A 12,524-nucleotide genomic window follows, 5' to 3' on the forward strand; every position below is an offset into this window, starting at 1 on the left:
TTATCTAGAAAAAAGAAAACACAACTACTTGAGTACTGCCCTAGTCTTCAAAAAGCTCCAAAGTCTATTGCTGGGTAAACAGCAGAAAATGTACCTCTAGGTCCTGTAAAGATTAAGGCAGCAACAGGCTCCTTACAGCATTGTGCCAAGCTTGTTTTCAAAGGCTTTGGGTTAGCACCAATAAAAAGTTACAATAAACTGCATATCAGCCTTCAAAAAGAAGTTCTCATATCAAGATTTAGAAAGAAAACTAAGTTTCAAATTCAAATTAACTTCTTGAAGAAGTTAAAATGAGAATCAATTTCAGCAATTGAGATAATGACTACGTGAGTCATTATTCAAGAAAACATTTATTAATCAGAAACAAGATATATTTGAGTATTATTTTAAACTCTGAATAAATTAATATGGAATTGATCTGAAGGTCTAACCCTCTAGTCTGTCAACTGCTGGAAAATACTTTTCCTTGTCCGTTTTTTACCGGTACTTTGGAAGTATGCATTACTGCTTATTACAGTATTTTCAATGAATAATACATGAGGGAAAAGACTTCTGACTACACAATTAGAAGGGAAGTCTACAAAAAATCATATACCACTGCAACATGAAAGAATCTAAAAATATTGAAATTGAAACAGTAATCATGTTGCAGCTGTATGATAATTTGAACAAAGTAATTTCATTTACGGAATTTCTATTAAGAATAAAGACAACAATCTGTGAGTTGTCACCATTGCCATTTAGTTATAATCCATGAGTGGCTCTCAAACTGGACAGGTGAAATACTCACAAATGTACTTGTAAAGTCTGATGTTTGCCTGCTTTCCATTTCCCTTTTTGATTTCTTTCCTTCCTTCCTTCCCTCCCCTTTCCCCCTTCTTCTGAAAACACTCCTTTTTGTGGCAGATGGACAGAGGCAGAGCACTCAATGTTTTAAGTCAGTGAAAAGCATTGACTCTGCTGGCCCAACTGATCTGGAAGAGAGACAGTCACCACTCTGCTGAGTATGTGAAAACCAAGGCAAGACTGGGAACAGGACTCCAGCATGATACATGATTTTCTATGGATCTCTGCATGGGACAGATCCCTCTGCAGGAAGGCTTTGGTGTCACTTAGTAGGCAGCAACTTTGAATAGAGTGATGAAGCAAGAAGAGCATACAAGAGCCCCTGCCTGAACCTGAAATACAGGTTTAAAATGAGGCTGAAGGCAAAATGAGAAACATTACACAAATGTGGGTGGGGACCAGTCCTATGGGTACAGAAAACAAAGGAGAGCTGACTAAATAAATTTGAAATCAGGTGGTAAATACAAGAGCAAACCCACTTTTCCAACACAAAACAGTTGCACTACCCTTGGAGAGCAATGCTTTAGGAAACTGCAAACCCTACTATCTAATTCCATTATCTTTATTTTGTCTTGGCACTATCTACATGAATGGAAAACAATAGCAAAAATAGATGCATGCACTTCGGTTTTACTGGCTTTCAGTACATGACTGGATTGGAAGCAATAGTTCCAACACATTCATCTTCTTTCAAACTGTGGTTTCACTGAAAAGTGGCTGTTTCTTGAGCTGTTACTTAGCATATCATTTGTATGTTAGTCAACAGAATTCCCAAAGGCTCTTTCCCATTCTGCTCCTGTCAGTCTGAAGGCTATTTCCAAAATGTACCAGTAAAATTTCCATTTGAATATTCTTCGTTCATAAAGCAGATGGAAAAGTGAAGAGCAAGGAGGAGAAAAATGTACAGAAAGGAGACCTGTACAAAAAGAATCACAATGAAAAACAGAGATCATTTGACTCTCCATTCCCCATAACAGAAATATTAAAAGTTATGTTCTTCGGACTGCATGTCACATACAGTTCCTAAAACAGAATATTAGCTACTGTGTTTCTGTGCTGAAAGTCATTTTCCCACTGCTTTTTGTTGGCTGTTTGCATTATTTAACTTTAAAGAGTCCAAGAGGCTTCTGATTGTTTCACTTCCTATTCCTTTCATCCTATTCTTCATCTTGCTGGAATTACTTTTCCCAAACGGTATCAGCAGTGCTGCCAGTCCCCAAGGTTCTTTACTGATTATTCTCTGAGTTTTATCTTCCTTCTGTAAAATCCAGGCACTTTCTCTGGCCATAGCTATGAATTTCTCCAGCTGTGGCTGATTAACATTCTTGCTGATATTAAGGTCTTGTTCAAAGGGATTCCAGATATAAAGAGGAGATGACTCAGGTTTATTTACTTCCTTTCCCTGCAGACAGTGTAAAGAAAAAGCAGAAGTTGCATATATGTACTATAGGCTGAGCAAACAACAAATCACTTGACTTATTACATGAGCATTAAAAGTGTTTTGACTTACTAGAGAACTTTTTGCAAAATACCCAGTCGTTATTAATCAAGTTAATTTTCCTGTCAACCTGACTGTTGAATGATTCCTGTTCTCTGAATCCTCTTAGTGGTGGTTTTCCTTGCCACATTCAGCTTAGACTTCCTTCAAGGCAAAGAACACGCAACTACAGCTTAACCTGTCTTTTTGGCCATTCTCCCATTTGCTTTTCAACAAACCTCAGACTTCACCCATTGCAACCCCCTTCTCCTATCTCTGTTTGTGTATAGGCAGCATGAGTACGTCATATGAACCTGTGTAGCCCAGTTTGATAAACTATTGCAGGCACTTGAACTGTTCAAACCATTCATCCCACAGTACTCAGAGAGCTCACAGAGCTACTGTAACTAAACAAGATTACTGCCTTGGCTGAAATCCCTCCCAGTTCGGTCTGTCTTCTAAGCACAGAGCTATTGAGGTCATGGTTTACTTTTGGTCAGTTGGTATTGTACAACACATGTAGTTGACAACTGTGTAGGTTTGCTATTTAAATGCACTTCCATTTCAGTGCTTATCAGTGCTACTTAGCTGACCTGTTTGGTATTCCAGAACCTCTTCAAGCCTTCTATCATAAGCTCTAGAAGGAACCCACCAGCTACTCCTGGTCCAGGAAGTGTCTATGTACATGTTGTCCCAGGACCAAGAGGACAGACTAGTTAAACAGAAAAAAATCAGCAGCACAGACACTTCCCTTAACTAGCTCAGGCTCCAAACTCATGGTTTTGCTTGTCTTTTTAAGGCTTAGTGGCAAACAGAAGTTCTCCACCTTAATGAATCAGCTTCTAGGATCAACCTGCAACTGCAAAAAGAGCTCTTGTGCCAGTGACCCACAGCACCCAACCAGGAAACAGGACACAAATGGGTGTCCACACAGCAACATGGCATTGGAACCCCTACCCTGTCAGCAGCCCAGCAGGAACAGATGCAAGTTAGGGTAGTTATATTTTCATATATTTCTACTATACTTGCATGCACACACATGGATCAATAAATAGAATGACTTAAACATATAAAGCCAACTGAAGTGAATAGCACAGAATAACCATGTATGCCCTGCTTACTGAGTTGTACATACAGTCACCGTAGGCTGATAGAAACTGCAGTGGAAAACGCAAGTGTCAAAAGCAAACTCAGAACTCAGCTGTAAGTTTTAATGCAGACTCTCACTGGGTCTGGACTCCCAGTTTTAAGTGCAAAGCCTGTTGGCGTACAGGGTTTGTCAGACTTTTGCTGTGACATACATCATGACATTTTAAAAGTTTTCCTCTCACAGAAGCAAAATAGCTTTGACTTTTTCAAATTGCCACTTTCATTACAGGGCTTTCAAGTAAAATCATACAGGCTTAACATGATTTTGTGCTTTCCAACATATCCAGGTAATGACACTGTAGATGTTCGTAATGGTATGTAAGTTATTAGGCTCTGAGAGGAAAACACTCTTCCTTCAAAGAAAGATCTCAGTTTCTGGATAAATGTACTTTCTATATACAATGAAAAATGACAGAAATTGTTGCTTAATATATGTAGTTTATCAAGTGGCAGATGGTGAGATTCAATTGATAATGATGAGCAATTAAAATTCGTTTACCTTTCGAAGATTTATGGAATTCCTTCTGAAATCAAAGTTTCCAAAATATTCAAAAAACTCACCCAACAATACATCTAAGGGAAAGAAAAACAAGGGCCATGAGTAACATTAAGGAAAAGTTTATTTTCAATATGCTCATTAAAAAAAAAAAATTATGGAGATTTACCTACCAAGTGTTTCTGTATTTTTTGTAGGTTTAATCTTCCTTAAATCACTAACAAAAGAGCAATCATATCCTCCAATTATATGCTTGTCTTTTGCACCTGAAAAAAATGGGCATATTTTGACACAATAAACAATAAAATGCCATTGTATTTAATGAAATTCAGATAACAGACATGACTGAAATCAATGAATGCTACCATATTACAAAAATTAGGAGTTCACAAGTGAACTTTTAGGTTAAAGATTCAACTTAAAGTGGTAAAAGATTTAAAAGAAAAAAGTCTACAGACAAGCAAAGGAGAAGAATCATGAGCAAATGGCATATTTTCAAAAGCCTACAGGAATAAGGTATATGACATCTGCATACAGGGCTGTATTATACACTAAACAGCACAACTCTCTTGGGTTAATACCTACGTGAGAGTTGCAAAAAAATCAGACCCAGAGCGTCCACTGCCTTTTTCTGAAAAACTTCAGAGAACTAGGAATATTGTTGTAAATTTTCAGAAGAGGTATTTTATGTATAAAAAATTCTACAGAATTCTGATGTGAATGTTTAAAATTATTTTAAAGCAACTGAACACAGACCTTTTTCTCCACTGAAAGCACTCAAAGCTTCCAAGGAAGCATGTCAGTAAGCAGAAGGCATGAATGAAGAATTAAGAACTTGAGGTGTCATTCTCTGTGCTTTCATAAGATTCTCTGAAGATAATCAACCCTGAAAGCTGTGTATGAAACAGCCAGAACAGCTGGTTTGTGATGTTTTGCAGATGGCCTGAACAATCTCAAGGATATTACAAATTGTGAGAAGATACAGCCTTTCTTTTAAACATTTGTTATCTATAAAACAATACACATCATATCAATCTGCACAAAATCCTTAACTTCAGAGACATTGGAGACCCTACAAGTCTTCTAAAAAATAAAATACAAAATAAACAAAAAATTCAGCACAGGAGCACTGAACAAATAAATTACTTTTAATTATCTGAGGCACAGAGTAAGTCTAACCCTTCTATATAGAATTTACTATTGTACTGAAAATGGATTTATTTTGCATTTAAGAATGCATTATTTTCACAAAAAATACAAGTAAAACTTGTGTATTCCCTCAAACTTAAGGCACACGTAATATCCATTAGTATTTGAGAGCATAAAGAGATGGCTTGGGTTTATTTATCACTTTTAGAGAAAACAAAGATGAAATAAACAATAAAGTGCAATAAACAGAGAAAGAGCTGTCCTTACCTGCCAGTTCTTTAAGTTGGTCTAGTGTTGGAATGATAGGTGGTGATCTCTTTTGCAGAAAAAACATGACCATCATGGTCAGAGAGAAGTTGGTAATCCAGGTACCAGGAGCACTATTTGTAAGTCCGTGAACACGGGCCCAACACCGTATAGTGAACACCAGCGCTCGTACACGGGAATCCAGACAGCCATAGATATACAAGAGTTCTGAACTTCTGATAGCAATGCTGAAGAAGAAATGAAAAATAAAAGACATGTAAATGACCAGAGGATTGTAACGTATCAGATGCAATGTTCATTGTTAATTATAAGAAGGCATCCATTAAAACAAAAAAAAAAGTAACATTTATGCATTTTAGAAAATAGAAAAAGAATTATAGAATTGTAGAACGGTTTGGGCTGGAATGCTTGAAATTGTCCAGGATGAAATACATGTACTTTTCCCCCGTAAGAAAAATATGGTCTGGGGTAAATAATAATACTGCATTTGCACTGTTTCCCATTTCCTTGTTCCACATCACAGTAGAAGAAAAAAACCAAAAACAAAAAACCACCATCAAGTACTCAGGAGTCAAGCTACAAAGAATCGAGGTGAAAAAACATAATTTAGCCACAACTGCCTTCAAGGTACATTAGATAATATCTCTATCCTACTATATAATAAAATACTTCTTTTACAACTTTCATCTAAAGAGTAATAAAATGCTGCACTGAAAAATACACTAAGTGCAGAGACACAATGAATCTGCAAACCAAGTCAATTTTGTAATTTTCAAATGATTACTTGTTTTCTTCAGCAGGACTAAACAGTAATCTGGAAGGATAAAGGTTTTCAGATGGGTTAGGTTTTGATCTGCTTCATCACATTGTTATACAAACATTCTTGTAGCGTACAAATGGGAGGGCAAGAAAAAGTAGAAAAAAAATGGAAGCAGAGTGTTAGAGTAAAACTTATTTTGGTTCAGTTTTAGCCTGAAGTGCTCATTGAACTATAGTTGCAGATTTTACCCCAAAACTTGCGCTGAATTCTTCTAAAAATTCAGCATGGCCTTTTGGAGATGTTTGCTAGGTCAAAATTTTGTAACACCTGGACTTCTGAAATTTCAACCGTGAGGTGCCTTATGGTGTCCACAGAGGTTTGTTATTACTCCAAGCGATGAGAAGACAAGATGTGCAGTCCCAACCAGCCAAAACATCCAGCAGTGAATTACAAGGATGCTTGCACAGAACTGCATCCCAGCTTTCACTGTGGCTGCATATAGAAAAGTAATTTTATTGCAAGACATTTGTCCAATCTTGCCTTAATAACCTCTGCACGTTCTGAAACAGAACTTCGGGTAATTCAGGACAGTTTCCGCGCTTTGCCGTCACCGAACGGGCGCGGAGGGAGCGGAGCCGTGAGGGGCATTTCCAGGCAGCCCGCGCCCCCTGGCGGCACCGCAGGAAGACCACGGACTCCTTTTCCAGGGATCGTCCCAGGAAACAGGTGAATGCAGGCCCTTAGGAAGAAGGAAAGGGCCTATTTCCCATGCTAGAGAAAGATAACTTAACCACAGCAAAACCTGAGCTCTAGGAGTTAAAAAATACCCTTTTTACTTTCAGAGCCAACATTCACATTTGTTAAGAACACAGAAAGGAGCAGACTCAAACAGTTGTCGTTACAGGTTTTCAGAACGTTTTAGGTACTTTGGAATTCTTTCTAAACTTTTTGAAATCAGGTCTCACCTGTTGCTCACTGACAGATCACACTGGAATCCTGTCGGCTGATGGGAAAATTTCACCAGAGGGCAGCGAGCATTGAGTATCTTCTGTACACTCACACATCCAGGACCAAAATTATCAAGGCAATCACCAATCACAGAAAGAATCCTCTGAGTCGCTAATCTTTCAGATGGTAATCTTTTCATCTGAAACTCCATTTCAAAGGGACCTTTTTTCTAACACAGAATTTTAAAAGCAATCTGTTAACTCTAGAACAAAAGAGACATTTAAAAATACTTCTGAAAGACTACAACAATTTACAAAGGAGCTTGTACAACTAGAGATTTAAAGACAAGAATTATTCAAAGCAAAATCCACAGAACTTAAAATAGGTAAAAACATATTGCTCTCTCTTTTATATTCTTTTTCAGTGATTAAATTCTTCCAGGCTAATAGTGATGAACTTACTGTAAGTTACTTGTTCAAATGAAGGTATAATACTACTATGTATCACTAGTGGCTAAAACAAGTAATTCTGGAATTCCCAAGAGAGCATATATGCTCCAACTGCAAAAGAGGAGCATACAATTAAAGAGGGGTAGAACATAAACAAAATACCATTAATTTCAAGCCACCAGTGATTCCATTTCAAATCCTCAGAGAACACCAAGTTGTTAGTGAATCAACCAGCAATGCAAACGAAAATGTCTTTTTCACTAAAAACGTAAAAAATTTAGCATGCAAATTACTTAATCCTTCAAAATTAAGATAAGCCTCTGTAAGACTTGAAATAATCACTTCACATCATATAGTTTTTCTGACAAAAATATTGTGAAGATATATTTAACAACATCAGAAATTAATCGTCCTGTAGGTCTTTGTAGTTTGATTTGCCATATTTGTAGTTTTTACCTCAATAAAATAACTTCATACTTATGAAATGTCTGTTCTCTTCATAGTCTCTCTGTGTTTTTAAGCCTCGGATAATTTTGTTTGCTAATCCAATACTTGACACTGACTTATCCTTCCCCTTGGGACATGTCATGGGTGAATGCATACTATGCAAACAGCATTACAGTGACCTAACTCATCAGCTGAGACACAGAGGTTATTTTTCTTGTCACCAGATTGGTGCAGAGAAAACGTGCACTCACAGTTGGGTGAAACAATTCAGAAGTTATGGACCTTGCAGCCTTTCCAACAAACTCACTTTAGGTGCTGAATTTCTGAGTGGCTCTGGCAATCACCAAGGTGACCGTTCCTGCTCTCCTCCTGCCAACAGCTCTCCAGTCAGCACGTGTGCTGGAACATGTGAGGACAGAGGTCCCTAATCCCCTCTGGCTGTGTAGCTGCATGCTACAGTAGGACTGGCTCAAAGTGAAAGGAGCCTGTAACTATTCAGCATTGAGGTAGGTAACAGAAAGAAAAAGATAGTAACTTGGCCAATCACTTTGCTTACTGTTGTTCTTGTAACCCTCAGGTTCTTGAGGTAGTGGTGCAAATTTTGTACTTTGGTCAACAAATTCAAGTGACTGTATTTCAACTTCAAGCCTCTGCACTTGCTTAGTAATCCCTGCTTGTCTTGATGCTTACTGTTGTATTATCAATGAGGCATTCAAGTAATTAGTAAGTATCTTACAGAAAGTCCGACAACAGAAAGTATCTGATTATTGATCTGTCTCAGTTCCTGTTTGGTCCTGGGCCCCAAAACATCTACAGTTCACATATTCCAGCTTATCCTCAAGCTCCTCCACAGTGAAAATCAGATGCTGTTAATATGGTAATTTTCTCAGGACAGACAACAAAAATATGAACATTTGTGTCACCTGTAACTACTCACCAGCACTATCCCAGGTTCTAAGCCTTCACACCTCCACACACTCTTATTGTTTGTGTGTACATATATATATATATATATACACACACACATATACATACGCACCTCAGTACATAATCCAGTAACTTTCCTGGAGCATAAAGTCAACTCTTTCAGCTAAGGAAAAGAACCTGACAACCCTCTCAAAATGCACATGCTCACACATGCACAAACTTACTATGCTTTAGAACATGGAGGACCTTAAAAATCAAAGCCAAGCTTTAACAGAGCACGGCTATGAGACCCAGCAGCTCCAGAGAAGAAAATGCAATAGCAGAATGAGAAGGTCTGACTCTGCTGAATCAATTTTGGAGGATGAGGGGTTTTTTCATAGTGAAATTCACCCTAACAGTACAAAGTTTATATAAACACCAAATCATTTTCTTCCTATTGCAAGAAAGATCTCTTTCATGTGTCACATCCAGCTTTTGAAAGTCTTCAAGTCCAAACATTCAAATTAACTTGTTCACAATCTATAGTATGAACTCATGTAAAACTGAATATAAATAAACTGATTCCTGCCTGTGAATGAGCTGCTCTGTTGAAGAAATCCAATAAACTGAAGACGCACAGCATAATCTTACCATTTTTGTAGGACTCTTTTGTGTATCATGGAAGTCCAGAAACATGTCCACATCGCATCCCAGTTTGCCAAAGGTGTTGACTGAAGAGCCAAATGGCTTTACTGTGCTGTCTGGAAAATATGCCCGTGCAAAATCCCGAACCAAAGAACAGGCCAGAAATCGGAGCCTGATATTTTCTTCTGTAAGCTGATACTCATTCAGTAGAATGTACATCTGACTGCTTATCTAGTTCAGAAAAATAAAAACTGTAAACATACAATAACCAGTCTTCTATCTATTAACATATATTTTCATCCACTTAATATCACTGCAATTAGAAGATTATTTTTTAAACTTTCTAACAGGTTTCTTTCATATGGAAAAATTAAGTTCACAATTAAAAAGACTAATGTAATTGATTTGTTTCAATGTAGGAGAAACAGATAAAATTCTAATACGGGTTACTTTTTTTTTACTAGAAATAAATTGCTTTTTAAGTTTCACATGACCACTTGAAAATCTGAAATGAAGGTGGTTCATTTTTAATTGAGAGAAATCTAGAAACCTCTACTTACATTGTCTGCAAGACAAAGCTTTTGAATAAGGCCTGTCACTGGAATGTGACACTGAGGAGAGAGGTGAAGTGGTGTCTCTTCAGCAGGTTGACTCACTGGGTTTTTCAGCGTGAAAGTAAAAAGTCTTGATTTAAATGGGACAACATGATGCTCTGCAGCATTTGGGATTCCAACAGCATCCTGCAACGAGGCTATACTGCTCTTTTCTGAAAACTCTACTAAAGCATTGATGCCCTAAAACATTAAGAATGCAAATACAGGGTTAGATAAATGCATACAAGCCTTGAACTCATTGTACTGATATTATTCAGATGTTCCTGGGAGTACTGAGACAGTTTAATATGCCAGCCCTGAAACTGAATACAAGGTTCTGTATCTCAACATGTTTTAGACACTTCTACAAGAGGTTAAATATATTTATGATGTGCCATTGTTGGCAGTAAACACTAAACATAAAGTTCTGAAATCTACTTATCTTCACACCTGAAATGCTCAAAACACATAAGAAATAGTTATCTCTATTGTTTGAACAAAGAACAGTGCAACATCAAAGTTTCAAAGATTTACTGCAAAATGGGTTGCTGGCTACCCCTCAGAGGTGTTGCTTAGATGACTTCTGAATAAAAATCTGCTGCTGAGCAACTTGTAAACATTAGCACAGATAAAAACTGATTTAATATACTAATTATATATAATTTGCATAACTTACATGTATGAGGACATAACCAAATGCCGGTATTTCTTTTTATCTGAGTCTAGATTTTAGTTCACATTGTTAATTACTTACACGATTTTCAAAGAAGAAGTGACTTCTAACGTTTCCATGACTGGATAAATACTGCAATAACTTTTTTTCATTAAGTTTTGATGGGCATTTAATTAAAACAGTCCGTTCAGCTTGATCCAGTCGTTCTGTTTGGACCTCAGTGAATGTCTTCTTTCTGGTATTGACTTCAGCATCTGTAAGAAGAAATGAGCATCAAGGTTCTTCTACATAAACAGAAAGATGTAAAACTGATTTTTAGTACACTTAATCTCTTCCTCTGTGTCGAACAACTGAATAAATGTTTGTCCTGGTTCTCCAAGATGGTGCAAAAGAGAAAATCATGAAGAAATAATAAAAGACTGAAATATAAGTGTGCTTGTGTAACAAATGCATAGATTTGTAATAATGAGGAGTAGGAAATGTAGGAAGAAAGCAATACTGACTTCCCTTGATGCCATGGGACGCTTGATGATACAAGGAGTCTTTGTTCTTTAACTTGCTGTTAACCACCAAAAAACTTAGCACACACATAAGAGCCTGGAACTGTCAGCTAGGCTATGAGGCAGACCTTTGGCAAGCTGCACTAAAAACATAACCTCTCTCTGCTACCACAAAACCAGCACTTTTACCTTCAGAACATTTCAACACTTGATACTTTTACAACTCATCGCCTTCCTTTACAGTAAACTCCTACTCAAAAATTTCATTTAACAATACACTTTCATCTGCTTCACTACAAGAAACCCACAGATCAGTTGTATCTCACCACACTACTGGCAACCTGTACTGTTGCTGACAGCCTACAGAAGCCACATGGAATCAAGACATACTGAACATCCAGAAACATGGAAACTTTTTTCCTCATTGCATACAGGCAAGGGGGCCATGTCCCAAATCCAAAATTATAATCACTTCCCTGCATAACTCTCAAACTAATGCATTGACCACATCACATCAGCAGAGTCTGTGAAGCTGCTACCTATTAATACTGACATTCGGATCGGGAAGCTGGGGAGCATTTCCCAGCACTATCTGCCACAGGAAGATTCAACAAAGAGCTCCTTATTCTATGTTTTTGATATTGAGGAACCCATGTGATATAGCTGCTTCATGAAAATCTTAACTATCATGAAATGGTACTTGTTAGTATTACTTTTATTTATTTTTTAAAAATCTTTTATTTTGTAAGTCTATTGAGCTCTCATGGAGACTAGTAAATAGTCACCAAAGCAGTTGTTTCAATGGCTTAGTTTTTTATACCATTTTTCATCAGAAGACCAATGAAACACTTTATGAAGATGACACATAGCCTCGTTTCCATAGGAGCAGAGAAGGGTGAAGTAACCAAGATGCAGAAAACACAAGTCCATTGGATGAGTTGCAAGATCAGAAGGTAAAACCAGATCTTCTCTCACAGCCCTCTGCATTAGGCCAGAATGGTTGTGATTCTTGCCTGATTTACTGCCTGTACACACGTAGTTACTACAGCAGATGTGCTCTGACATTTTCTGCCTCTGTCTTTTGCACAGTCTGAGCATGGCACAAATTCACACGTTCACATCCAAATGGTGGTTGTAAGTATTTCAAATGCATGACAGGCAGTCCACTTTGCTTTCTTCCCCTGTTCCACAAAACATTTCCAGTTAGTGCCAGAGTTTC

The 12,524-nt window shown here is 37.4% G+C and overlaps 1 protein-coding gene across 1 annotated transcript; it reads right to left on the reverse strand.

Annotated features, from left to right (window-relative positions):
* Positions 1-1,354: 1,354 nt before the first annotated feature.
* MTPAP (mitochondrial poly(A) polymerase) lies at positions 1,355-12,205 on the reverse strand. Its single transcript, XM_017820257.1, has 9 exons — positions 12,126-12,205; positions 10,887-11,059; positions 10,100-10,333; positions 9,546-9,770; positions 7,110-7,321; positions 5,385-5,611; positions 4,142-4,234; positions 3,972-4,045; positions 1,355-2,248 (listed from the first exon to the last, which is right to left on the reverse strand). Exons 1-9 carry the CDS (start codon positions 12,184-12,186, stop codon positions 1,910-1,912), a joined length of 1,638 nt encoding a protein of 545 aa, XP_017675746.1. The 5' UTR covers positions 12,187-12,205; the 3' UTR covers positions 1,355-1,909.
* Between the last annotated feature and the right edge of the window lie 319 nt (positions 12,206-12,524).

This window comes from Lepidothrix coronata, unplaced genomic scaffold (assembly GCF_001604755.1).
Source record: "Lepidothrix coronata isolate B3197 unplaced genomic scaffold, Lepidothrix_coronata-1.0 Scaffold80, whole genome shotgun sequence".
In the NCBI taxonomy this organism is placed as follows: domain Eukaryota; kingdom Metazoa; phylum Chordata; class Aves; order Passeriformes; family Pipridae; genus Lepidothrix; species Lepidothrix coronata.

What these genes read in the sequence shown, in the direction of transcription:
- MTPAP (XM_017820257.1), bottom strand. Translation starts at nt 12,186, where the DNA reads ATGGAAACGAGGCTATGTGTCATCTTCATAAAGTGTTTCATTGGTCTT. An exon ending in GATCTGTCAGTGAGCAACAG is followed by an intron (nt 5,612 to 7,109) that starts GTGAGACCTGAT and finishes TTTCTTCTTCAG; the next exon opens with CATTGCTATCAGAAGTTCAG. An exon ending in CCAACTTAAAGAACTGGCAG is followed by an intron (nt 4,235 to 5,384) that starts GTAAGGACAGCT and finishes CATTTTTTTCAG; the next exon opens with GTGCAAAAGACAAGCATATA.